This window comes from Dromaius novaehollandiae, chromosome 28 (genome assembly GCF_036370855.1).
Source record: "Dromaius novaehollandiae isolate bDroNov1 chromosome 28, bDroNov1.hap1, whole genome shotgun sequence".
In the NCBI taxonomy this organism is placed as follows: Eukaryota; Metazoa; Chordata; class Aves; order Casuariiformes; family Dromaiidae; genus Dromaius; species Dromaius novaehollandiae.
Window position 1 is genome coordinate 4,797,667 of NC_088125.1, and position 25,091 is coordinate 4,822,757.

The 25,091-nt window shown below is 75.0% G+C and overlaps 5 protein-coding genes across 18 annotated transcripts in view; all 5 read right to left on the reverse strand.

The window, feature by feature from the left end:
• The window catches only part of KMT2D (lysine methyltransferase 2D), a 30,379-nt gene extending 30,094 nt beyond the window's left edge, over window positions 1–285 (reverse strand). For 2 of the 3 annotated variants that reach the window (XM_064498516.1, XM_064498513.1), the window contains exon 1: window positions 111–285. The gene's annotated coding sequence lies outside the window, so the exon portion shown is untranslated. The remainder of the gene's footprint in view (window positions 1–110) is intronic. The other variant, XM_064498515.1, reaches the window with a different exon arrangement.
• Window positions 286–1,476: 1,191 nt separating this feature from the next.
• RHEBL1 (RHEB like 1) lies at window positions 1,477–5,475 on the reverse strand. Its single transcript, XM_064498603.1, has 8 exons — window positions 5,263–5,475; window positions 4,682–4,753; window positions 4,059–4,126; window positions 3,906–3,988; window positions 3,740–3,796; window positions 3,626–3,673; window positions 3,434–3,518; window positions 1,477–3,353 (listed from the first exon to the last, which is right to left on the reverse strand). Exons 1-8 carry the CDS (start codon window positions 5,312–5,314, stop codon window positions 3,264–3,266), a joined length of 555 nt encoding a protein of 184 aa, XP_064354673.1. The 5' UTR covers window positions 5,315–5,475; the 3' UTR covers window positions 1,477–3,263.
• A 476-nt stretch (window positions 5,476–5,951) lies between these two features.
• DHH (desert hedgehog signaling molecule) lies at window positions 5,952–10,465 on the reverse strand. Its single transcript, XM_064498571.1, has 3 exons — window positions 10,149–10,465; window positions 8,218–8,479; window positions 5,952–7,415 (listed from the first exon to the last, which is right to left on the reverse strand). The coding sequence occupies exons 1-3, from the start codon at window positions 10,458–10,460 to the stop codon at window positions 6,748–6,750; spliced, it is 1,242 nt and encodes a 413-aa protein (XP_064354641.1). The 5' UTR covers window positions 10,461–10,465; the 3' UTR covers window positions 5,952–6,747.
• Window positions 10,466–12,747: 2,282 nt separating this feature from the next.
• LMBR1L (limb development membrane protein 1 like) lies at window positions 12,748–18,536 on the reverse strand. 12 transcript variants are annotated; one of them, XM_064498547.1, is made up of 17 exons: window positions 18,327–18,536; window positions 16,549–16,633; window positions 15,968–16,004; window positions 15,656–15,795; window positions 15,476–15,579; window positions 15,281–15,407; window positions 15,135–15,203; window positions 14,895–14,959; window positions 14,679–14,754; window positions 14,513–14,596; window positions 14,285–14,361; window positions 14,095–14,172; window positions 13,943–14,016; window positions 13,776–13,866; window positions 13,584–13,650; window positions 13,357–13,497; window positions 12,748–13,288 (listed from the first exon to the last, which is right to left on the reverse strand). In XM_064498547.1, the coding sequence occupies exons 1-17, from the start codon at window positions 18,396–18,398 to the stop codon at window positions 13,230–13,232; spliced, it is 1,446 nt and encodes a 481-aa protein (XP_064354617.1). In that variant the 5' UTR covers window positions 18,399–18,536; the 3' UTR covers window positions 12,748–13,229. The 12 variants fall into 12 exon arrangements, with proteins under 12 accessions (XP_064354617.1, XP_064354615.1, XP_025978199.2 ...); XM_064498545.1 differs by having other exon boundaries at window positions 13,776–14,016; XM_026122414.2 differs by lacking the exon at window positions 18,327–18,536 and having other exon boundaries at window positions 16,549–18,275.
• An 851-nt stretch (window positions 18,537–19,387) lies between these two features.
• Window positions 19,388–23,646, reverse strand: LOC135323807 (tubulin alpha-1B chain). The gene is made up of 4 exons (XM_064498569.1): window positions 23,491–23,646; window positions 21,740–21,962; window positions 21,512–21,660; window positions 19,388–20,578 (listed from the first exon to the last, which is right to left on the reverse strand). Exons 1-4 carry the CDS (start codon window positions 23,491–23,493, stop codon window positions 19,598–19,600), a joined length of 1,356 nt encoding a protein of 451 aa, XP_064354639.1. The 5' UTR covers window positions 23,494–23,646; the 3' UTR covers window positions 19,388–19,597.
• Between the last annotated feature and the right edge of the window lie 1,445 nt (window positions 23,647–25,091).

Below are 25,091 nucleotides of genomic sequence, written 5' to 3' on the forward strand. Positions count from 1 at the left end.
TTTGCCTCTTTCCCCTTCCCTCCTTCTCTCGCCCCCCCCCCGCCCTGCCCCTCCGGCCGCCGGGCCCGGGGCCGGCGGGGGCGCGGCGGGGCCCCGGGGCTGGCTCTTACCCCCCCGTTTTCCTCCCCTACAACGAAGGGCTTCAAGAAACTGAACAGAAAGTGTTCCCCGACGCAGCCATTTTCAGAGGAAAGTAGTCCTGCTGGGCCGCCCCCGGCGCGGCGGCCCCCCCTTCCTCCTCCTCCTCCTCCTCCTCCTCCTCTGCGAGGGGAGGGCGGGAGCCGCGGCCCGGCCGGCCCCCGCCCGCCCCGCCGCGCCGCCCCGCCGCCGCCCCGCCGCGCCGCGCCGCCCCGCCGGGGCCGCCCCGCCGCGCCGCCGCCGCCGCCGGGGCTGCGGGGCCGCGGGCGGGGGGCGGCGCGGCCGCACTACTTCGCCTCGGGGGCTCGGGCGGAGGGACACGGCGCGGGGCGGGCGCTGCGGCGGGCGGGCGGGGGGGTGTGACGGTGCGGGGCCGCAGCGCACGCTGGCGGCGAGGGATCCCTCCGCCCGCGTTAACCCCGCCGTGGCCGGGCCGGGCGGCGGCGCGCACGTGGGGCCGCCGGGGCGGCACCGGCACCGGCACCGGGGCCCTGCACCGGCACCGGCACCGGCACCGGCGGGGCGGGCGCTGCCCGGGCCCCACGGCGCCTGGCGGGGGGACGGGGGTGCGCCCAGCCCCGGCCGTCTATGGGGCAGCCGGTATGCCGGCCGTGGGGCAGGCGCCGTGCCCAGCCCAGGCTGCCATGGGGCGGCCGCTGGGCCCTGTGTCAGCTGTCTATGGGGCAGTTGTCATGCCTGACTGTGGGGCGGGCGCCGTGCCCAGCCCCAGCCTGCCATGGGGCAGCTGCTCGGCCCTGTGCTAGTCATCTATGGGGCAGCCGTCATGCCTGGCCGTGGGGCACGTGCCATGCCCGGCGCAGGCTGCCATGGGGCAGATGTCATGCTGCACTCTGGCCACCCATGGGGCAGGGATCGCACCCAGCCCTGGCCGTCCATGGGGCAGGGATTGCCCGTGGCCATGGGGCGGGCATCATGCCCTGCCCAGGCTGTCTGTGGGGCGGGCAGCACGCTGGGCCCCAGCCATCCATGGGGCAGGCATCGTGCCCAGCCCTGGCTGTCCATGGGGCAGGGATCGTGCCCAGCGCTGGCTGTCCATGGGGCAGGTGCCATGCACAGCTGTGGGGCAGGGTTTGTGCCCAGCCCCAGCCAGCCGTGGGGCAGACGAGGTGCCAGGCCCTGGCCATGGCAGGGACGTCGTGCCCAGCCCCAGGGCCACGTTGTGCCAGGCCCTGGCCAGCCGCAGGGCACGTCCCTCCTGCGCCGTGGGGCCGGGCCCACCTGCCCCATGGACAGGGCCACACGGGGCCGGTGGCACCCGCTCCGGAGCCCAGCCCTCAGCCGCCCCGGCCTCGGCGCGACCGCAGCCACCACGCCACCTCCGCTCTGCCGCGCTCTGCTTTATTGCTGCTCCGCTCGCGCCTGCCGGGGAGCCCCGGGCCCGGCACCGCGGCACGGGGGGGCAGCGAGGGGCGCCGGCACCCGCCAAGGGACCGCCGCAGCCCCACGGCCCCGGCCCCGGCCCCGTGCCCCATGGCCGCCTCCATCGCCTCCGCACCCCGAGGGCGGCGGGCGAGGAGCCGGCGAGGCTTCGCCCGCCGCGGCTGAGCCAGATTAGGGCCGCGGCCGGCCCGGCTGCCCGCGCGCCGCAGCACCGGGATTAGCCGAGCCTCCATCTGCCAGGCCCGGCCTGGCCTGCCGGGGTGGCACGAGCGGGGCCCGGCCACATGTGTGGGGCTCGGTGGCCCCAGCGCCCACTGCCCCACGGCCCCCAGCCGCTTTCGGAGGAGCCAGCCCCCCGGCCGGGGGGATACGACCCCCAGCTAAGCCCCCCGGCAGGGCAGGATGCTGTGGGGCGAGCAGGGACCCCCCCAGGGGGAACGGGAGAGATTTGGCCCTGGCCGTCCTGGCAGAGCCCCCCGGGGCCGTGCCACCCGCGATGCCATGGGGCTGGGGGTGCCTGTCCAGGGCAGCCCCACGGGGCCAGCACCCACCCTGGCATGGGGGGGCAGCTCGCCCTGGGCCGTTGGGGCCCTGCAGAGCTGGTGGGGGGGGGGGGGGCTGCCTGCCTCCCACCCAGCCCTCATGGAGGGTCCAGCACCACCCTGCCCCGCTCCCAGCCCCGCGCGGCCCCTCGGCACCCGGCGAGGACCACGGGCGCAGGCACCGCCGCGGCGGCCACGAGAGGGCAGGAGGCGAGCGCGGCGCGGCCGGTGCCGGCACCCCGGGGCCTCCAGCGGACCCGGCTCCGGCCCCCTCGGGTGCCGCCTCCCCGGGGCGCCCGCACCCCCTGCCCCGCAGCCGCCCCAGGCCCCTGGCGCGCAGCCGGGACCGTGCCGGCCGGCCGGAGACCCGTCCACAGCCCTGGGCACAATCCCCAATGTGGGGCACAGCCCTGTCCCCAGGGGCCCCCCAAGACCCCCTTGCACCCCCCCGTCCCCTGCGTGCAGCTCACGGTGCCTTTTTGCTTACTGTATTTACCAATTTGGGTGCTAGCAGCCTTTCCCGGGGGAGATGAGCCTGGGGGGGACCCCAGCACCCCGCACCAGGGCCTGGGCGCCCCGGCAGCGCAGAGCCCCCCCACCCCTGCGCTCACCCGCGGCCCGGCTGCCTGCGGGCTCAGCCCAGGGCAAGGCGCCGGGGGGAGCACCCTGCTCCTTCCCCCGTGGGAACCAGCCCCGGCGGGGGCGGATCGGCCCCCCGGCCCCCCCAGGGCCGCTTCCTCCGCCGGTGCCGGCCGGCCCGGGCCGGGCTCCAAGGGGGTTCGCCCGCAGCACAGAGTGGAATTGTTCGCGTCCAGCGTCCCGACTCCCACACGCCGCCGCTGCCAGCGCGGCCGGGAAGAATCGCCGCCCAGTGCCGCGAACAAGCGCCATATTCAGCTCCCGCGCCGCCGCGGCAGGACGATGGCGGGAGGCGGCAGCCGGGCTCAGCCCCGGGCCGGCGCTGGAAGAGCCCCGCGGCATGGCGGGGAGCGGAGCCCGGGAACGGCTCCGCGTGCTCGTGCGTGGGGCGAGGCGGCGGCTCCCACCGGCGAGGCCCCCTCCGCCTCCGTGACCACCACCGACCCCGACGCCTGTGCAAAGCGGCCGTGGGGGGGGCACCCGCGCGGCGGCGGGACCCGGCAGCCCCCGGCAGGTCCCGCGGGGGCTCGGCGCCCTCGCGGCTCACATCAGGAGGCAGCTGTGCTCCCTGCCGTAGGAGTTGTCCACGCGGTCGATCTCCTCGATGATCTTGGTGAAGATGCCCTGGGTCGCCTGGGGACGAGGGGACGTGAGCCGCCGGCACCGCGCGGGGCTCGGCCCCCACCCGCCCGCCCGCGCCCCCGGGCCCCGACCTGGCTCTCCTTGGCCGAGGACTCGAGGAAGATGGCCCCCCACGACGCCGCCAGCTTCTTGCCTTCGTCCGTCTTCACCTCTCGGCTGCAGGAAGGGCAGAGGGTGACGGGCAAGGCGGGCCGGGCGGCCCCCGAGCCCGGGGGGGCTGCTGCCGGCCCTGGAGGGGCGAGGGGACCCCAGACCCTTCCTACCTCTGCAGGGACAGGTCCGCCTTGTTGCCGACCAGCACCACGGGCATGCTGCGGGCGAGGGCAGAGCGTGAGCGTGACCCGGGGCTGGCACCCGCCGGCGGGGACGGCACTTACCGCGTCTTCCCCCTGCTCTCGTACAGCTTGTTGTGAAGCGTCTTCACCACCTGGAAGCTGCGGGGAGAAGGGGGCTCCCAGCGCTGCCCGCGGCACCGCCGGCGCCCGCGGAGGGACGAGGGGCGGCTCGGGGGGGCCACGCCGCCGTCCCCGCCGCGGCACTCACCTCCGCAGCGAGGTCACCGAGTACACCAGCACGTAGCCGTGGATGCCGATGACGAAGGAGTGGGGCAGGATGGTGTATTCGTCCTGCGGGAGGGCAGGCGGGCTTGGCGGGGGGCGGCGCGGCGGCCCCGGCCCCCCCGCTGCCCGCCGTTACCTGCCCGGCCGTGTCCACCAGCTGCAGGTGGAACTCGTCCTTGCCCACCATCACCATCTTGCTGTAGGCTGCGGGGACGGGGACGGGTTAGGGGGCGGCCCGGGGCCCTCGGCACCTTGCCCAGCCCGCGGCCGCCTGGGACAACCGGGGACCCCCGGGACTCGGGGCCTCCCGGGCTGCTGGGCGGCAGCGGGAGCTTCTTCCCTGCAGGAAGCCGCCCCGGGCGTTGCACCACGCCGGAGGAGCAGCCGCGCGCCGGGGCTGGCCCAGACCAACCTCCCGCCGTGCTCAGCCCCCTCGGGCTCTGCCCCTTCCCTGCCAGGGCAGGATGGGCCCCCCCTGCCCCAGACCGGGCCCTGGTCTCGCAGCCGCCAGCCCTGGGACAGCCGGGGGACCCGAGCCCCCCCCCCAGCACCCCGTTAGGAGCAGCAGGCTCACACCAGGGTCGGGCTGGTGGCAGACCCCCGGCTGGGACCCCCGAGGTCCCAGGCAACCAGTCCCCCCCCGGGGCCGCCCTGCCCAGGCCCCTGCACCCCCCGCGGCATTCCCATGGGCTGGAGCAGGGACGCGTGTGTCCTCGTCACATGCCTGCGGGAAAGGGTGACCCCCGGCCCGGGACTTACTGCTCTCCACCGTGGGGTCGTAGCACTCCACGAACTTCCCCTCCACGAACTGGTGAGCCAGGGAGGTTTTGCCTGGGAGGAGAGGGGGGGAGCACCGAGCTGAGCGGGGGGGCAGCATCACTCCATACCATCCCGGGGGCCCGGCATCGCCCCGTCCCGCCCCGGGGGCCCGGCATCGCCCTGCCACGAGCGGGGAAGGAGCACGGCCGAGGGAAGGGAGCCCTTTCCCCCGGCGCCCCCACGCTCGCTGCCCCCCCCGGGACTCCCTTGGGGGGTGATGGGGGCTCCGGGGGAGGGCGCCCGGGCTGAGCACGGCCCCCGCTGCCGGGGGAGGGAACCCACCGTGCACCGAGCTCCCGGCAGCGGGAGCCACCTGGGCATCCCCGGCCACCGCGGAGGGGCCCGGCACGGCCCCCGGGACACCCGCTGCCCCCCGGCAGCCACCCACCGCGCAGCGGCTGCCTGCGCCCCCGAAGGCCTCCTTGCACGGCACCTCCCCACGCACGCACGCCCGGCCACGACCCCCCCGCACACCGCGGGTGCGGAGCGGTGCTCGGCGCGGCGGGGCCGGCCGGACTCACCCACGGCCCGGTAGCCCAGGATCACCACTTTGCGGTAGCGCACCAGCGGCATGGCCCACGCCGCGCGGGGCGGGCGGGCGGGCGGGCGCGGGGCGAGGGCGGCGGCGAGGGCGGCGCGGGCGGGCGCGGCAAGCGGCGCTATAAAACCGCCCGCCGCGGCGGGAGCGCGGGGGGGGCGGCGCCGCCGCCACAACACCGGCCGCCCCACGTGACCACAACACCGCCCGCCCGCCGCTCCCATTGGCCGCGCCGCGGCGGAGGGGGCGGGGCGGGAGGGCGGCGCAGGCGCGCTGGCGGCCGGGGCTCCATTCATGAAAACGGAGGGAACGGCCGGGCCACGTGGGTGCTACACACCTGCGCCGGCCACGTGGGGGGGGCGCCCGGCCCCGGTCCGGCCTCGGGGACCCCCGCGGGGACCCCCAGCCCCGGGACCCGGGCCGCTGCCCCCCGGGGACCCCCACCCCTGTCTCCCCCGGCCCCTGGCCCCCTACAGACCCCCCACCCCGGCCCCAGCACCCCAGGGATCCCCACCCCCACCTTCCCCGGGCCCTGCCCCCTACAGACCCCCCACCCTGGACTCTGACCCCCGGGCCCCCCCCAGCCTCCCTCCTCCCTTGCCCCCCAGAGCCCCCCCAACCCGGCCCTGCCCCCCGGGGACCCCCCTGCCCAAGTGCCCGTGCCAGGCTGCCCCCGCTGCCAGCCACCTTCCAGCAAGGGCCATAGATTCTCTTTATTTACCAAAACAATTAAATAGTATTATTCTTTTTAAACAGAAATGGTTAAAAGCACGTTTGCCCCCTGCCCGGGCAGGGCTGGCCCTGCCGGCCGGGGAGGGCGGCGCGGGGGACATTTATATTACCATTTATAAATAGAAAAATAAAACTCTCAAGCAGGGCAGGTTAGCGGTTAGCGCGGGTTAGAGCTGGGCCCGGCGCGGGGCACCCCGCCTGCCGCAGGCGCCCCGGGGGCCGCGTGGGTCCCCTCCCCTCCCGCCCGCCCGGCGGCACCGAGCCGCAACGGGGCTGCGACGCCCCGGGGGGAGCCTGGGCGCCGGCTGGTTCAGCCCCCCCGGGCTGGATCGGGCCCCAGGGCAGGGCCCAGGGTGCCCAGCGCCAGCTTGGGCTCACCAGGCAGCAAAGCCACCCCAGCCGCAGTGGTTAATAAAGCAATAAATACAGGGGGGCGCGGGGGGGGCGAGGGTGCGGAGCCGTTCCCGGAGTGTCCAGCCAGGCCCTGGGCAGGGGCTGAGCCCCGGGTCCCCGGGCCGCTACGAGAGCCCGTCCAGGGACCCCGTCCCAGCCCCCCCGGGCAGCGCTCGTCTCGGCAGCGTGTCGGTGACGCTGCGCCGGGGGGGCAGCCCGGCCTCCCCAGGGCCGGGACGTTGCCGTCCTCCTCCCTGGGCCGAAGCGGGGGCCGGGCCCCCCGTGCCCCCCGCTTCCGTGTGGGCCGTTAAACCCCGCAGCGCGGCGGCTCCCGGGGCCGGGGCTAGGCCTGGAGGGCCTCGTGGCCCAGCACGCCCCGGGCCAGGCGGTAGAGGAGGCGCGAGTACCAGTGCATGCCGGCCTCGGGCGCCGTGCCGTTGGCCGCCCCGGCGCGCGCCGGCAGCAGCGCCAGCAGCCCGTGGAAGAGCCGCAGCGGGGCGAAGGCCCGGTGCGCCCAGCGGTGACTCTCCAGCACGGCGTAGCAGGACGCCAGCACCCCGTTCACCAGCAGCGTCCCGTGGGAGGTGAGCGGGGCGAAGACGCCCACGCCGTCCTCCCGCGAGACCCGCAGCACCCGCGCGGGCCGCAGCCCCCGCCCGCCGGCCCCCCGCGCCAGCACCGCGTCGCCCGGGCGCACGCGGCTGGCGAAGACGGGCAGGAAGGCGGCCGAGCCGTTGGCGGCGCCGCGGGCGGCGAACACCAGGTGGGACGGCGTGAGGAGCAGCCGGCGGGCCGGGCTGGCCGTCTCGATGGCCACGAAGGACGTGCGCCGGCCCAGGTCGCGGTCGAGGAAGAGCAGCACCTCGGTGGGCACCAGGCGCCCGCCCGGCTCGGCGCCCAGCACCCAGTCGCCCCGGCGCAGGTCGGAGAGGCCCCTGCGCTCGCCGCTCCGCAGCGTCACCGTGGCGTGGCCGGGGAAGCAGCCGCCGGTCCGGATGGCCAGGGAGTTATCTGGGCGCGGGGAGGAATCCGTGGGGGCCCGGCACCCACCGGAGGCCGGGAGAGCCGGGGTCCTCGTGCCCCGGTGCCCAGGGGTGGCCGGGCCCAGAGCACCCTCCGCCGGCCGCTACGTGCCGGGGACGGCAGCGGCCCGCGGAGGGGAAGCGGCCCCGGGGGGGCCGTCCGGACCGGACCGGACCTCGAAGCGCCCCGAGACAAAGCGTGCATTTTCCGGCGCCCCGGCCGCCGCCTGCGTGGCCGCAGCCCGGGGGGCGGCGGGGCTGCACGGCCGCTTTGTGCCGCCCGCACTGACGCCCTTTGTTCGGCGCTGGCCCCGCGCCGCCCGGGCCGCTGGCATCTAGGGCCACTTTCACTTTCTGTTTATTGTCAGCCCGGCGCTGGAGCGAGCTGCCCGGGGGCTGCGGCACGGGGGGCTGCGGCGCGGGGGGCCCAGCAGGGCCGCGGCTCGAAAGCGCTTGCTCCGCTCCGCGCTGGAGAGGGAGCTGAGCCCCGGGTGCTCACGGCTGCGCAGCATCGCTGGGGGGGTTTAAAGTGTCTGCACCGGCCCGGGCAGAGCCAAGTTGACGCCGAGCAGGGGCCGTGCTGCTGGGGGTGGGCAGGGGCCAGCATCAGCCCCCGCTGCGACGTGGGTCCGGGACGCGTGGGGAAACCGAGGCCGGGGCAGAGGAACCTGCCTGGGGCCCCGCCGGGAGCGGCTCTCGCGTGGGCACACAGAGGCGGGGGCTGCGCTCCGGCCCCGCGGGAGGGGACAGCGGCTCCCCGGCCCAGCCCAGCACAGACAACCGTGCCGTACCTGCTTTCACGGAGACATGGACGTGCGCCTTGGACTCGTAGTAGACCCAGTCGAAGCCGGCCTCCACGGCCAGGCGCGCCAGCATGCCGTACTTGTCGCGGTCCCGGTCCGACGTGGTGATGTCCAGCGCCCGGCCCTCGTAGTGCAGCGAGTCGGGGAGGTGGTGCCCGTCCTCGTCCCAGCCCTCCGTCACCCGCAGCTTCACCCCGGGCCACATGTTCATCACGGCGATGGCCAGCGAGTTCACCCGCTCCTTGCAGCGCTGGGGGCGGCGGGGGGAGCGCCGGGTCAGCCCAGTCCTGCCGCCGCGGGGACCCGACACCCACCGCCCCTCCCGGGGACGTGTCACGGGTGCAGACAGATGGACAGACACCGGGGACCTGCACGGGGCTGCCGAGGAGCCGGTCCCAGGGGGCCCTGGCTCGGGGGGGCAGGCAGTGCCCCCTCCCCGGAGCGGCGCAGGGCTGAGGGCGCTGGTTTGCTCCAGCCCGGGGCAGGGCCCGTCCCGGCGGGGGTTAAACATTACCGTGCCCCGGGGTCCCGCGGCCGGTGCCGCCCCCTCCGGGGCAGCCGGGCGGAAAGGGCACGGGACGGGGCCGGGCGGCTCCTTCCCCGCGGCCGCGGCTGTGACTGATTAACCGGGCTGCTCCGGCGGGGGGGCCATGGGGCAGAGCCGGGGGGGGCATCCGACCCTGACCTCGGCTCGTCTCCCGGCGCTGGGGGTGCTCAGCACCGGGCAGGGTGGGTGCTGCCGGGCCCCTTCCCGCAGCGAAGGGCGCAGGGGGAGGGAGCAGCGCGGGGCGGCCCGGGCCCCCGGGGCGGGGGGCGACCCAAGGGGGAGGGCGCGGGGTCCCGGGCAGCTCCCCGATCCCCCCGTCGCCGCCCCCGCAGCTGGCGGCCCGGTGCCCCCGGCCCCCGCGAGCGGGCTGCCGGCGGCGGCGGGGCGGGGGCGGCGGGGCGGCCGCGGGGCGGCAGGAATGCGGCGGCCCGGCCCGGCCCGGCCCCGACAATAGGCGCCTTCGAGCCCGGCGCTGACCTCAGGCCCCGGGAATGCCGCGCCCGGCCACAAAGGGCCCTTTGAGCCGCCCGCACCCCCGGGCCGGCCCCGCGCCCGCGCCCGCGCCGCCGCCACCGGGCCGGGGCCGCCGCCCGGGGCCGCGCAGCATCCCGCGCCGGGCGTCCGCGGGGAGAGGCAGGGCCCGGAGCAGCCGCCGCCCCGTCGGGGCCCCCGGCTGCCGCCGCCCCCAGCGCTCCCGCTGCCCCGGGCCCGGCGGAGCCCCTTCCCCGGGGCCGTCCCGGGGAGGCCGCTGCCGTCCTGCCCCGGCCCGCGGCGGTGCCGCGGTTTCCCCGTTTGGAGCAGGCAGGTGGCTCCGCCGGGGCTGGAAGGTGCCTCCGGGGCGGCGGCGGGGAGGGGCGGGCTGCCCCGCTCCAGCCCCCGCTACCCCCGGCCCCCTCGGCCGGACCCTGCTCCGCCCGCCGCGCCGGGGAGAAGGGCCCCCCCACCGCCGCCGCAGCCCCCGTTAATCCCCGACGGCGGGTCCTTAACGCCTAACGCGGCGCGACCGCCCCGTCCAGGCGCCCCGATCCTGCCGCCGCGCCAAGGGCCGGGGAACGGGGCCCGGGGGGGCGGAGGAGGCACCGTGCGGTCCCGGGAGGGGAACCGTGTCCCCCTCGCCAAAGGGGCCGTCTGCACCGGGAGGGTCGGTGCGTCCCGGAGAGGGTCGGTGCGTCCCGGAAAGGGTCGGCGCGTCCCCCCGTGCGCCCCGGGGAAGGTCGGTGCGCCCCGGGGAGGGTCGGTGCGTCCCGGGGAGGGTCGGCGCCCTCCCCCGTGCGCCCCGGGGAGGGTCGGCGCGGCCCCCGCGCTCCCCCCGCGCCTCCCCGCGGCCCCGGAGCGAGGCCGGCGGCCGGGCCGGGCCGGGCGCAGCCCCCACCTCGGTCATGAGCCGGTCCGCCCCCGTGTTCTCCTCGTCCTTGAAGATGATGTCGGGGTTGTAGTTGGGCACCAGGTCCCTGAAGCGCTCCGAGCCGCGCAGCACTTTGCCCTCCGCCTTCCCGCTCGCCCCCAGCGTCTGCTCGGGCACGTTGGGCACGAACTGCTTGTAGAGCAGCGGCGTGAGGTGCCGCCGGCCCAGCCGCCGCCGCCCCACCGGGCCGCGGCCCGGGCCGCAGCCCAGCGCCGGCGCGGCCAGCAGGCAGGCGGCGAGGCCGAGCAGGCCGAGGGCGAGCGGGCTGCGCCGGGGCATCCCGGCTGCGCGCCGCCGCCGCCCCGCTCAGGCGCCGGGGGCACGGGCGGCCGCGGCGGGCATGGCCCGCTCGGGGCCCCGGGCGCTTTTAGAGGGTCGCGGTGCCAGGGGCGGGTCGCCGGCGCTTCCTTCTCACACCCACGGTCCCGTCGCCGCCGCGGGAGCCGCGGCCCCCCCGGGGCTGCCACCCACTCGGAGCGCGGCGCCCGGCACCGGGGCTCCCGCTGGCCCCGCCGCCGGGAGAGCCCTCCTGCGCCGCGCCCGGCGGCCCCGCCGCTGCCCCCCCGGCACTGCCCCTGGCACCGGCGACCCCGCTTAGCCTGACGCTGCGCCCGGTACCGGGGGCTCTTCCCTCTGCTGCCTTTCGGGACCGCACGCCGGGACCGGGACCTGCCTTTTCCTACCGCTGCGCCCGGCTCCGGCGACACCCCTTGTCCTAACGCTGCGCCGCCGGTACCGGGAGCTCCTCCCGCTGCTGGCACCGTCCCCGGCACCGGTCCCCCCGCTCCTGGCACTGTCCCAGCCCGGTACCGCCCACTCCTGGCACTGCCCCGGTCCCGGTCCACCCCTCCTGGCACTACCCGTGGGACCGGCCCCCTCCTGCTCCTGGCACTGCCCCGGTCCCACTGCCCCCGGTCCCGGCACTGTCCTGGTCTCCGCCGCTCCCGGCGCTGCCCTGGTCCCGGCACTGCCCCAGTCCCGGTTTCCGCAGCTCCTGGCACTGCCCCGATCCCGGTACTGCTCCCGGCACTGCCCTGGTCCCGGTACCCCCGGTCCTGGCACTGCCCTGGTCCCGGTACTGCTCCTGGCACTGCCCCCGTCCCGGTATCCGCCGCTCCTGGCACTGCCCCGGTGCCGGTACTGCTCCTGGCACTGCCCCGGTGCCGGTACCCCCGCTCCTGGCACTGCCCCCGTCCTGGTATCCGCCGCTCCCGGCGCTGCCCCGGTGCCGGTACCCCCGCTCCTGGCACTGCCCCGGTGCCGGTATCCGCCGCTCCCGGCGCTGCCCCGGTGCCGGTCCCCCCTCGGTGCCGCTCTGCACCGTGCGCTGCCCGGAGCCGCCCCGGGCCGTGACGGGCGGGCCCGGCCGGGCTGCCCCCACCTGCGGCCGCTCGGCTCCGGCGCTGGGCAGCCCGGCGGCCCCGGCCGGCCCCGCCTCGCGGTCCGGCCCCCGGGAGCCGCCGCGGCCACATCCCCCGGGGCCGGGGCCGCCCCCGCCGCTCCGCTGCCGCCCGGGCCGGCGCCGCGCACCCCGGCACGGGCACCGCGCACCCGGGGCAGGATCGCACCCCCTCGCCGAGGAGCCCGGGCATGGGCAGGTGCTGGTGCCGGTGCCGGGGGGGCGAAGGGCTGGGAGCAGCGCTGCGGGGACGCGGCCCCCCGGAGGGCCTGGCCCCCCCCCAGGGCTCACAGCCCCCTCCCGCCCTGCGCAGCGCTGCCCGGAGCCCCCGCGCCAGGCTGTGCCGGCCCCCCGGCTTCCCTCGCTGCAGGGGCGACGCAGCGAGCCCCGGCCCCCCGGCCCCCAGCGCGGCCCCCCCGGGAGCCCCAGGCAAGGAGAGGGGCCCCAGGGCCCTCCCCCAGGCCTGCGCTGGGGAGGGGAGGGGGTCCGGCCGCCCCAGCACCCCCGGCACCAGCCGCGGTGCCTGGGAGGAGAGCGAGGCGCGGGGAAGTCGCGGGCACCGATGGCCTCATTTCCTGCTATATAAACCAGGCTTCCTGCGCTTCCTGCTCAGCCCCGGGCCGGGGGGGGGCCGCGGGCCCCCCACCCCTTCCACGGGGAGAACGGGGCTGGCGCGGCCCCAGCCGGGGCAGGATGGGCGGGAGGGCCGGGCCCCGGGGCAGCTTCCGCTCCCGCCACCGCCAACCCCCGGCGGCGCGGGGGCCGCAGCCCCCCACGGCCCCTCGGCTCGGAGGGGAGCAGGCGGGATCCCCGGCCCCCTCGGCCCCCCCAGCCCCGCGGGGGAAAGGGGCCCGGCGGCACCGGGAAGCGGGGCAGGGAGCAGCCCTCACCTTCGGCCCGGCTCCCTTCCTGCCACTCCGGCAGAGGCCTGAGAGCCCCGGCCAGGAAGAGGGTTAATTGCAGCCCGCGGGGAGCGGGAAGGGCAGGACCGAGCACCCGGGGGAGCAGGACGGGGCGCTGGGCCCCCCCGCGACCCCACGCCCCGGGAGAGGAGGAGGAGAAGCCCTGTAACACGTCACGGTGCGGATGATGCACCTGCCACTCGCTGAGCTCAGCCCCCCCGGCAGAGAATAAAACCGTGTAGAGTCAAATACGCATAAATCTATATAATAAAAAAAAGACAGACTCTGTTTATTGCTCCAGACAGGTAACACGGTAACAGAGACCCCCCAGACTCATCACACCAGCTGCACGGAAAGGCCAGGGCTGGTGCATGGAGCTGGCCCGGGGCCCTGCTCCTCCCGGGAGGGCAACGGGGGGCAGCTCGGGCCCCTGAGCCCCTCGGGGGGGACAACCTGCGTCCCCTGTGGGGACAGGGGGCAGCAAGGGCACGGGGAGCAGGACCCCCCCATTAGGGTCAGTGCAAGGCTGGGGGAGGAATTAAAAAACCGAACAAATGAAGAAAACGTGGGGCAGCAGAGGGGGGCAGCGGCCGCGGGGCTGGGGGAGAGGGGCGGCGGCAGCATCCGCCCGAGGTACGTGATCAGGGCCGGGGGCTGCAGCCAGCGCAGCGTCCCGGAGCACCCGGCAGGCTCGGGGTGCCCGGGGGGGTCACGGCGCGGGGCAGGGACAGCCCCGTCCCCCCAGCGTTAGCAGCACTGGCCCCGGGGCCGGCAGCGCATCACAGGCAGCGGCAGCTTGGGCAGACCTGGGAGGAGGAGAGGCGTGAGAGGGGGCCGGGCCAGGCCCCACCGCCCCCCCCGGCCCCCCCCTCACCGAGGGCGCGGAGGAGGCCCCCCCGCAGCAGGCACAGGGCGGCAAGGGCGGTGAAGGCCAGGTTGTAGAGGAGGATGAGGTAGAAGTTCCCCAGCCAGCCAACGCGGCCGAAGGGCCCCAGGAGGTCGAAGCGGGTGATGCCTGCGCGGGGGGGGCCGGTCAGGCGGCGTGGGGGGCACGAGGCCATGGGGCTCAGCCCAGCGCCCGTCCCGGCCCCGCGGCCTCACCCAGCATCCGGGAGAAGACGGGCAGGGCAGAGCTGAGCACCAGCAGCGAGACGCAGTTCCCGATGATCTGGGGAGGGGGGAGCACCGCTCGAGGGGCTGCGGCCCAGCACGGGGGCACGGCCCCCCCCCACGGGGGGCTGCGGAGCATCACGCGGGGACGCACAGCGGGACCTGGCCGCCCGCGGGACCCACCTGTGGGAGGGGGGTGTCCTGCCGCCGGGGGAGCAGCCGGGCGAACAGCGGGGAGCTGTAGAAGCCCACGACGGAGCAGAGCACCAGGTAGCTGCGGGGGCGTTAAGGAGGGAGGAGCGAGGGGGCAGAGCTGGGGCAGCGCCGGGGCCCCCCCGCACCAAGGATACAGGACGAGGACGACCTGGAGGGCGGCGCCGAAGGAGCCGAGTGCTGAGCAGGAGACCTGGCCCAGGGGGGCGGCCTGCGGGGAGGGAGGTGGGTCAGGAGCACTCCCCGGGTCGCGGTGCCTCGCTGCCCCTCCGAGGACCCCCCCAGATACCTGGGCACCCCCCGGCATCGCCGCGTCGTCCAGCAGCAGCTCCAGCACGTGGAAGCAGACGACGAGCACCGAGAGGCCCTGGGCGGCGGGAGGCGGCAGTCAGGGAGGTGCCGGAGCCGCGGGAGGGGGACGCGTGCTGGGGGGCACGTGCTGGGTCCCCGCAGGAGCCCCGGCGTCCCGGGCCGCTCACCGTCAGCGCCCGGAGGCACAGCGTGGCCAGCGGGCAGCCCAGGCTCCTCTGCCAGGCGGAGGCTCGGCACCGCAGCTCTGCGCCGGGGAGGACGGGCCGGCTGAGGGGGCCCCGCGCCCCCGGGAGCCCCAGCCCGGGACCTGGGGAGGGGTGCAGCACCCGGCCCGTTCACCCCCCCCCGGGGTGCCAGCGATCCCGGCACCCAGGTGTCCCGGGCCGGTGCCTTACCCAGCACATGCCGCCTGCTCCGGGCAGCCGAGAGCCGCTCGCGCGGCGGCCCCACGTCCAGGCTCAGCCAGCAGGAAGCCTTGCCTGCGGGGTGGGGACACCGCGGGCTCGGGGGGCTCCGGGGCCCTCCCGAGCCGCCCCCCTCCCGGCCGCACCGGGCACCCACCAGCCGCGATCCGCCGGGACACGGAGGCCTCCTCCAACCTCGTGCAGCTCAGCTGCTCCTCCAGGTCTTCCAGGAGCTGGGCACAGGCGAGGAGCCCGTGAGCTGCCAGCCGGGGGGGGGACACACACAATGCCCGGCCACCCCAGGGGCGTGGGGACACCCAGACCCCAGGGGCAGCCGGACCATGCCAGGGCGGGGCGGGGGGGGACACCTTACCCGGGGCTTCACCAGCAGCTTCCCCGTGATGGTGAACATGGTGGCGAGGCCGAAGGGGGTGCACACTGCGGGCGGGGGAGGGTGAGCAGAGGGTGCCCGGCCCCCAGCACCCTGCCCCTCCAAGGGGTCCAGGGCAGCACCTGTGACGAGCCACCGCGGGGACGCGGGCACACAGGGCTGGCGTTGGGGATGGGGGGGGAACGGGGCCGGCCGAGAGCCGCCGGGGCCCGGCAGACTTACGCAGCAGGAGCAGCACGCCGAGCAGCGAGACGCAGGAGTGGAGGCAGGGCAGGTAGCACTGCCAGAGGGCTGCGGAGAGGCGGGTCAGTGCCCTGGGCTGAGCCCCGCTCGCTCCTGAGCCCCCAGCCCCCCGCGGCAGCACCCACCGTAGAGCGACTCCCGGCTGGCCGCGTCCTCGTCCACGATGGCCGAGGCCACCCAGACCATGCCCAGCACCAGCAGCGCCAGCAGCAGCAGCACCACCGACGTCTCGTACAGCCGGGCCGCGATGCCCTGCGGCACGGCGGGTTCAGCGGGAGCGGGGCGGGGGGGACGGCGGGGCACAGCCAGGGCCGCGCTACCTTCTTGGACCCCGCAAAGCCCTCTGACTCGGTGAAGAGGTAGGCGAAGGGCATGAGGAAGACAAGGGACAGGTTGGAGAAGAGGAAGACCACGTTCCAGAGGCCTGGAGGGAGGAGAGGGCGCAGGGTGAATGCAGGCTGGGCGCAGGGTGCCCCGGGTCGTGGCCCCCCAGCACCCACCGTGCACGAGCGAGCCGCTCAGCCACCGGACGTAGTAGCCGTGCGGGAAGGAGAGCAGCACCTCGTTGCTGGCGATGGAGAAGGGCAGCAGCAGCGCGGCGCCCAGCGAGACGGCCAGCGCGAACGTGCACAGCCCCAGCCTGCGCCGGCCACAGCCTGAGCGGCAGCCGCCCACAGCCCGGCCCGCTGGCACGGCACGAGGGCGGCGGGGCTCGGAGGGTCAGCGGCCCCCCGCGAGCTTGGGGAACCCCAGCAGCCAGGCAGCGAAGTGGCTGAGCACTGCTGCGGGCAGAGGGACAGGCAGGCACTTACGCGATCCTGTTGACAGCAGCATCCTCATCGTCCTGAGCTGCGGGGCAAGAAAAAAAACCCAGAAAGGAAACAAAAACCAGGTTCAGGTCAGCCAAGCCCAGGCACCCTGCTCTGCTCTGGCCGCTTTGGGACGTCCCTTCACCTCCCTGGCCCCAGCCGGGCTCGGAGGGCACCCGGGCAGGGCTGCTCCGGCCCCAGACGCCGTGGCTGAGCCTTTCCGAGCCCGGCCCAGTCCGCTGGCACCGTCCCCGAGCCGCAGGCTGGGCCGGGCAGTGGGGAGGGCAGCGGGGCTGCAGTTCGGGCCTCGGGCGGGGGACGAGCCTCTCCTGGCGCGGGGCTGCAAAACCCCGTTTTGGTCTCTGCCCCCCGTCCTGCAGCAGCGGGGGAGATGCCGTGCGGCAACGGGTGCCCCGCAGTGACCGATGCCACAGCAACGTGGCACAGCCCGGCCGGGGGCTCCCGCGGGAGGCAGAAACCATGCGCGGAGCCGGGAGGAACAAGCCCCGGGGGGTGAAACAGGGACGCAAACAGCTCCCGCAGGCTGCGAGCAGCAGGGCACCGGTGGCTCCCACCGCTCCTACCTCCGGTGAAGTCCGTGTGCTTCTTGAAGTGGGTTATGATGAAGTGGCAGAGGACGTAGAGGCTGGCGAAGAGCAGGGCGCAGATCTGCGGGGCAGGCGGGGACGGTGAGGGCTGCGCGGGGAGGCAGGACCCGCATCCGCGGCACCCAGCACCCTGCACATGGCCGGGGCGGCCGGAGGGCAGTGCTCCCATCCCGGGCACAGCCACCAGCCCTGGGGCCCTGCCAGCTCCAGCCGGCTTGTTTTTCCACTCCCGGCCCCGGGTTACTCACCCACCGCATGCCCTCGGCCTGTGCGCAGGCACTGCTCCAGGGCTCAGCCCAGGCTCACCCGCTGGGTGCTCTCAAGGTGCCAGCACCCAGCCGCAGCTCCCTGAGCACAGCACTGCCTCGTGCTGCGGCTCTGAGCCAGCCTGGGCCGTCAGATCTGGGGGGATCAGGGTGCTCCGGACTCTGGCACATCCCAGCGCTGCCCCGTCCCCCGCAGCCCTTGTGCACTGGCCTTGGCGGAGCCGCGGGAACAGCCTTGAGCTCGGCGCCAAGGCCGGCTCCAACGTCGCGGCCCCCCCACAGGCATCACTCAAGGAACACGGCGACCTTTCCTCCCTCCGCGTACGCAGCCGGTGACGGGGAAACATCACCCGAACCCGCCATCTCGGCACAGAGCCACCATGGTGCCTCCCTGCTGGCGGCTCGGCCGGTCCCGGGGGCGAGGTGGGAGGCAGCTCGGGGCACCCCGAGGCGCAGGGAGCAGCGAGCCGGCCGGCACCAGTGCGTCCTCCCGGCCAGCGCATCGCCGTGCTTATGCAACCGCGGGGCCCGGGCGCGAGGCCGAGCGAAGCGACGTGGCCCGGCGAGTCTGAAAGGTCATGCGAGCTCCACGCTGGCGGTGCCGAGCCGAGCGGCCCCGGGGTGGAGGTCCGGGGAGCTGCCAGCCCGAGATGTCAGGCTCCGGCCACCGGCTCCTCCCCGCGGGCACCGAACGGGGCCTCCGCGGCCACGGCGGGGACCCCCGGCACTGGCCATCGTGGCCCCCTCAGCCACCCCATGGCGTGACCCGTCCCCGAGGGCGGCACCCAGGGACAGCCATGGGGAGAGGGCTGGGGACCGGGACGCCGGGGTCCTCGGCATCCCTGGCTGTGCAGCAGCGGGTGCCCAGGCTCTCAGGGAGGGCAGAGGAGCAATGGCAGCCACATCCCCCCGCCGGGCCCCGGTGCTGGGTGCCGGTGCCCAGGCGGCTCGGGGGCTAAGCAGCAGCAGGGCACCTCTGCCACTCGCCCTCCCTGGTTGGGCGCTGCTGGGGCTCCGCGTCCTCCAGCCCTCGGGGTCCTTTCGGGAGGGGAAGAGCCCAGGAAACCCCGTCCCGGTGCTCGGGGGCAGGAAGGCTCGGTGCTCCGTGCAGGGAGGCGGCCGGAGGGGCCCCGCGGAGCAGACGCTCCAGCCGCCCCGCGGGGCCGGGGAAGGGGCAGGTCGGGCCTCGCCACGCCGGGCACCCCACCGCGGCCCGGGCAGCGCAGCCCAGCTCGCCCTGCTGCGGGACGCAGCCTCCGAGGCCGGCGGCGAGGACGGGTCTCCGCGGCTGGCAGAGGGGCCGGTCAGGGCCCGCCGGACCCCAGGCCGCGGTCAGGGCTATCTCGGCGGCACGGGCCGGCACGGGCAGCTGCGGCGGCGATAAGGGCGCGCAGGGGCACAGCCCGGCCCGGCCCGGCGCGGGGCACCCCGGCAGTGGAGCAGGAGAGCCCCGCTCCCCGCCGCCGCCGCCTCCGGCCCGGTACTCACGACGCACTCGCGGACCCTCTCGTGGAAGAGCCGCTCCCGCACGGCGAGCGCCTCGTGCTCGGCAGGCCCCATGCCGCGGCCAGCATGGCGGGGCGGGCGGCGGCCGGGCCGAGCCGACACCGGGCCGAGCCGACACCGGGCCGGGCGCGGCGGGAGGTCACCGCGGCGCCGCCCGCTGCTCGCTACAATGTATCGGCGCCGCGTCCGGCCCTTGGGGGGCCGCGCGCCCGCCCTGCCCCGCCGAGCCCCCATTGGCTCCGCGGCCGTGAATGAGGCGCCGCTCATTGGGCGAGGGCGGCGCGAGCGCATCCGATTGGCCGAGCCGGCCCCCGCGTTCCCACCGCCGCGTTCCCACCGCGGGGGCCGGGCCGGGTCCCCGGCACTGGCCCGGGCGCGGGAGGGGGGGACGGGACAAGCGGGCCGGTTCCTCCAGCCCCGTTAAATCCCGCGGGGCGAGGGCGCCGCCTGCCGGTGCCCGGTGGCCCCGCCCCGCGGGAAAGCCGGTAGCGGGGGGGGTTAGACCCCCCCCCCCGGTGCCACACCGCCCAGCCCCGTCCCGTCCCGTCCCGGGAGCCTGGGGTTAATCGCTGGGGACAGGGCTAATCCCCGCGCCAGCGCTAATCCCCAGGCCGGGATTAACACCAGCCCTGCGGCCTCCCGCACCCCACCCTGGGCAAGGGCGCAGCAAAGGTCCCCACGCCCCACCAGGCACAGCCCAGCGCCCCACGCTGGGTCCCCAGCGCCCTCAGAGGCTCCCTACTGCCCGGAGGGGGGTCAGACCCCCAGCAGCTCCTTAAGCTCCAAACACCACCACCCATAGCCAAAGGCAGCAGCCACCCTGGGGGGCCCCCAACAGACCCCCCCATAGCCCCCAGGGGCTGTGCCCAGGAAGGGGCCGGCAGCAGGTGCCTCGCACCGGGCAGCCTGGCAGCAGCGCCGGTGCCTCCACGCACATCGGCCTGCGGAGACAGTCGGGACAGTCTGCTCCCGGGTGAACGGGGCTGGGGGCCCCCGCCACGCCGCAGACGGACACGGAGCGCTTCTATCACACAGCAGCACCGTTTTCTTTTAAAGCCTTTTATTCACAGACATGGTACAGACACATGGAAACCGACATGGTCACGTTGCGGAAGAGCGACAGCGCCCAGCCAGGCCCGGCCTCCTGCAGCCCTGGGCCCGTGGGACCGACCCCTGCCTGGGGCACAAGAAAGCAGAAGTGTTTGCAGCTGACATTTTGTGGACATGCTACAGAGACAGGAGGAACTAGGCGTTTAGTATTCCTCACCTTCCTCCTCGCCCTCGCCTTCCACCGAGTCCACCCCCACCTCCTCGTAATCCTTCTCCAGGGCCGCCATGTCCTCCCGCGCCTCCGAGAACTCCCCCTCCTCCATGCCCTCCCCCACGTACCAGTGCACGAAGGCACGCTTGGCGTACATCAGGTCAAACTTGTGGTCCAGGCGGGCCCAGGCCTCGGCGATGGCCGTCGTGTTGCTCAGCATGCACACGGCGCGCTGCACCTTGGCCAGGTCCCCGCCGGGAACCACCGTGGGCGGCTGGTAGTTGATGCCCACCTTGAAACCCGTCGGGCACCAGTCCACAAACTGGATGCTGCGCTTGGTCTTGATGGTGGCGATGGCGGCGTTGACATCTTTGGGCACCACGTCGCCACGGTACAGCAGGCAGCAGGCCATGTACTTGCCGTGGCGAGGGTCGCATTTCACCATCTGGTTGGCCGGCTCGAAGCAGGCGTTGGTGATCTCTGCTACAGAGAGCTGCTCGTGGTAAGCTTTCTCAGCAGAGATGACGGGGGCGTAGGTGGCCAGAGGGAAGTGGATGCGGGGGTAGGGCACCAGGTTGGTCTGGAACTCGGTCAGATCGACATTCAGGGCCCCATCGAAGCGCAGGGACGCCGTGATGGAGGACACGATCTGGCTGATAAGGCGGTTGAGGTTGGTGTAGGTGGGGCGCTCGATGTCCAGGTTCCGGCGGCAGATGTCGTAGATGGCCTCGTTGTCCACCATGAAGGCGCAGTCGGAGTGCTCCAGGGTGGTGTGGGTGGTGAGGATGGAGTTGTAGGGCTCCACCACGGCCGTGGACACCTGCGGTGCCGGGTAGATGGAGAACTCCAGCTTGGACTTCTTGCCGTAGTCGACGGAGAGGCGCTCCATGAGCAGGGAGGTGAAGCCGGAGCCAGTGCCCCCGCCGAAGCTGTGGAAGACCAGGAAGCCCTGCAGGCCTGTGCACTGGTCAGCCTGGACGGAAAGGGGAGAAAGCAAGACGCATTTATTGGTTGTGCCCTGCACATCCCATCTCAGCCGCTAGCGACGCTGGCTGGAAGCCTGCACCATCCTGCTCCTTGTCACAGGAGCCATTTTCTGGATTTAAGCTGCTATTTACTCATCGAAGAAAGCCAGTATTTACCCCAGCGCGCCAGGCTGCTGGGGCAGCTCGGATCAGGACCACACACACACGCACAGCCAGCCCCTGCGGCAGCCGCCGCTCGCGGGTCTGCTCGGCGCGGAGGAAACCTGCTCCGTTTTACGAGGCCACACAAAGGCGTTTTACAGCAGCCATTTGGAGAGCAGTGCCTGCTCGGAGGCTTGCAGCCCCCAGCGAAGCCGGGAATTCACGTTCCCTTCCCAGCCCGGGAAGCAGGTTTAAAGCAGCCCCAGCAGGAGTTCAACACGCTGCCCAGCTGCTCAAACGCAGTTTGTGACGGAGGATCAGAGCCCACAGCAAGGGCAAACCTCAGACAAGCCCCAAAAGGGATAGAAATAAGGGTTTCCCAGTTCAGGGACTGCAGTCAGCCTCGCCCGGGTCTCCCCTGACTCCCAGGTTCAGACTTGGGTTACACTTCACCTTCTGGGTGCAGATTTTGCAACTGCGGGAGGTTTGCAGGCCCCAGAGGCAGCGCATTCAAGCTGCTGGGAGGTGTAAGGGCTCCTGACCGTGTTCCCAGGGTCCGGACAACGCGGACCCAGCACCAGCACCCGTGATCCAGGGAGCCCCAACCTGGAGCAGCAGCACCTGGGGGCCCAGGGCTGCTAAACGCAGCCGGCGCCCTTCGCCCGAGGCCGGCCAAAGGCAGCGCTCGGCTCCTTGCAGCCCTCCCGGTCGCGCTCGGGGACTTTCTCCTTTCCCCATCCGGCTGCTTCGCTGCAGCCCAGACCCGGGTTTCCGCTCACCAGCTTGCGGATGCGGTCGAGGACCAGGTCGATGATCTCCTTGCCGATGGTGTAGTGCCCCCGCGCGTAGTTGTTGGCCGCATCCTCCTTGCCCGTGATCAGCTGCTCGGGGTGGAAGAGCTGCCGGTAGGTCCCCGTGCGCACTTCGTCTGCGGGATGAGGACGGGCGCCCCGTTAGCACCGCCGCCGCCGCCCCCCCGGCCCCCCCGCGCCCGGCCCCGCGCTCACCGATCACCGTCGGCTCCAGGTCCACGAAGACGGCGCGCGGCACGTGCTTGCCGGCCCCCGTCTCGCTGAAGAAGGTGTTGAAGGAGTCGTCGCCGCCGCCGATGGTCTTGTCGCTGGGCATCTGCCCGTCGGGCTGGATGCCGTGCTCCAGGCAGTACAGCTCCCAGCAGGCATTGCCGATCTGCACGCCCGCTTGGCCCACGTGGATGGAGATGCACTCACGCTGCGGGGGGGCACAGCGAGACGCGCTGGGGTCGGCTCCCTCCGGGGCAGCTTTGCCCCCCCAGCCGCGGGGCTCCGGGGCCGGCTGGGAAGGGGCTCAGCCCCCCATCGCCTCCCCCTGCCCCGCAGTCGGGAACCGGGTTTTTATCCGGGGTTAATGCCGGGTTCCTGCTAGCAGCTGGCAGTTAACGCCTGCCGCAGCGCGGACGCCGCTTTGCACCTGGATTAGTTTTGCTTTCGAGCTCTCCGCGCCCTCGGCTGCCTCCCGGCACGCGGAGGACATTTTACGGCTCGCCAGCACTGCGCTTCCTGGCACGGGCACCCGCCTCGCCACGCGCGTCTTCGTCAGCAGGGAGGAGGAAGCGCGGCGCGGGGGGAGCTCGGGCAGGAGCGCGCCATGGCGCACGCCGTGCCGGGCAGGGACACGCCGCGGCCCGCCCGAAAACGCCAGGCAGGGCCGACGGCGCCGGTGCCCCGAGCGGGCTGGGCCGGAGGGATGCGGGCGGCCGTCTGCCCGCGGCCCCCTCGGCCGCTCCGGGCGGCATTCCCGGCCGCACCCCGCGGCACCACCTGCTCCGGCGCATTCCTCCGGCGCAGATGGCGCCTGAGCCCGGCTCCGGGGGGGCGGCAGTGCCCGGCGGGATGAAACCCACGGGGTCTCGCTGGGGGCCGGTTTGCGGTGGTGCAAAGTGGGTCACGGCGGGTGATGGGGACCCGCCGCCCCCCTTCGCCCGGGGGGGCAGCTCCACCCTGGGGGGGTCTGGGGGATGCGGCTTTTTGGGGGATGCGGCTTTTTGGGGTGCGGTGCTGCGGCAGGGCGTGCGCAGGGCTGCGGTGCCGCCGGGGTGGGGGGCGCGGGGGGGTCCCAGGGCGGCGGGGGCGTGTGCGCCCGCGCCAGACCCGTTCCCGCGCGCGGGAAGGGTAACGGTCGGGGCTGAGCGCCAAAACCAGGCGGGCACCCCGCCCCCACGGGGGGGGGGGTGGAGGGGGACCACGTGCTGCGCCCAAAGGCGCCCCCCCCTCCGGGGCTGGGGCTGCCCCCCCCGATCCCTTCCCCACCCCGATCCCTCCCCCCCCCCCAGAGCCCTGCCCCCCCCAATTTTTCACTAACCCTCGGCCCTCCTGCCCCGATCCCCCCCACCTTGCTCTCCTTCCCCCATCTCTGCCTTCCTGCCCCGATCCCCCCCCCAGCTCCACCCTCCCGCCCCGATGCCTCCCCCAGCCCTGCCTTCCTGCCCCGATGCCTCCCCGCCTTGCTCTCCTCCCCCGCCGCCCTACCTTCCTGCCCCCCAGCCCTGCTCTCTCGCTCCGATTCGCCCCCCCAGCCCCGCCTTTCCGCCCTGATGCCCCTCGCCTTGCTCTCCATCCCCCCGATCCCCCCCAGACCCCCGGTGCCCTTCCGCTCCCTTCTCTCCCCATTTTCTAAGACTCCCTATGCCCTTTTTCCTCCCCATTTTCACCTCCCTATTCCTCAATAGCCCCCAAAGCACAGCCCCCCCCATTTCCCCATACCCCCCCCCCCCCATTACCATGCTGGCGGTGCGGTTACTCGTCCCGACAAGCAAAGGGTCGACGCAAGTAACAGGCTGCGGCCCCCGACGGGCGCCCGCTTATATACCCGGCCGGGGGCGGGCCGCGCCCGCGCCCCGCGCCCCCATTGGCCGCCGCGCCTGCCCGTCCGCGCGCCCGCCGCCGCCGATTGGCGGCGGGGGCGGGAGACGCCCCGCCTCCTCCCCCCCCCCCGCTGCCGTCGGGAAGGGGCGGGCGCTGCGGCGCTCTGCGGAGGGGGGGCGGGATCTCGGTGCCCCCCCGCCAGAGCCCCGGGGTGGGGGGCGGCGGCGAGGGGGGGGGTCTCGCACCCCCCCACGGGACTGGGGCGGGGGGGCCCGTCCTGCCCGCGGTCCGCAGCCCCCCCCGGTGCCTTCCGCACTGCCCCGAGGGGGGGGCTGGGAGCAGCGGCCGGGCTCGCCGCCCCCCCCGCCCCGGTGCGGCTCCGCTGCAGAGGAAAACTGCGACAGTGGGGGGGGGGCGGGAGCCGCCCGGCAGCACGTGCTGCCCCCCCCGCCGGGCTCAGCCCGGCCCCCCCGTCCCGCCGGCGCGGCCCCCGCTCCCCCACGGCCTTTAATCGGCTTTGCCTCCCCCCCCCGACCCCCCCCCCCGCTGCAGCGGGGCCGGTCCATCTGCACCCCGGGGGGCCCCCGCCCATCTGCGCTGCCGGCGACCCCCCCCCACCCATCTGCGCTGCCGCGGGCCCCCCCTCCCCGGCCCCCACCCCGGGGGGCTCCGGTCCATCTGTGCCACCAGCGATCCCCACACACACCCTGACCCCCCCCAGCCCATCCGCACCCCAGGGACCCCCCAGCCCATCTGCTCTGCCACAGACCCTCCACCCCAGCCCATCTGCACCGCCAGGGCCCCCCCGGGCCCCCCTCTTCCCGGGCCATGTGCACCCCATGGAGGCCCCCAGCCCCAGGCTCCCCGGGACCATCTGCACCCCAAAGACCCCCCACGACCAGGGCCCCCCCCGGCCCATGTGCACCCCAGGGGTCCCCCAAACCGTCCGTCCGCACCCCATGGAGCCCCCCTGGCCCATTCCCCCCCCGGGACCACCTCGCTGTCCCCAGCAAGCGGGGACACACGGGCGCTTGCACTCAGCACCAGGGCCCTGCCCGGGCGTCTCCTGCACCCCAGACGCAGGGGGCCCTTATGGAGGGGGCGGGGGGGGCTGGGGGGGGCAGCCCTGGAGGCGGTGCAGAGGGTCCCTGCAAGCCACCAACCCCGACAGTGATGGGGGGGCCGAGACGGGGCAGCCGTGCCGGACCCCCTGCTCCATCCCCAGCAACGGCTGGTGCCGTGGGTCGGACCCTGCTTGTCCTGCGCCATGGGTCAGACCCCACTCGCGCTGTGCCGTGGGTCAGACCCTGCTCACACTGCAGTGGGGATCAGGCCCCGCTCGTGCTGCAGTGGGGGTCAGACCCCGCTCGCCCCGCGCTGTGGGTCAGACCCGGCCCAGCGCAGGAGGGAGCTGAGCCCGGAGCCCGGAGACCCCCCGGGCGAGCGCCGTGCACCTTTGGGCCCTGGGCTAATCCGTAATGCTATTTGCTCCGAATAATCCCGCTTCCTGTTTTCC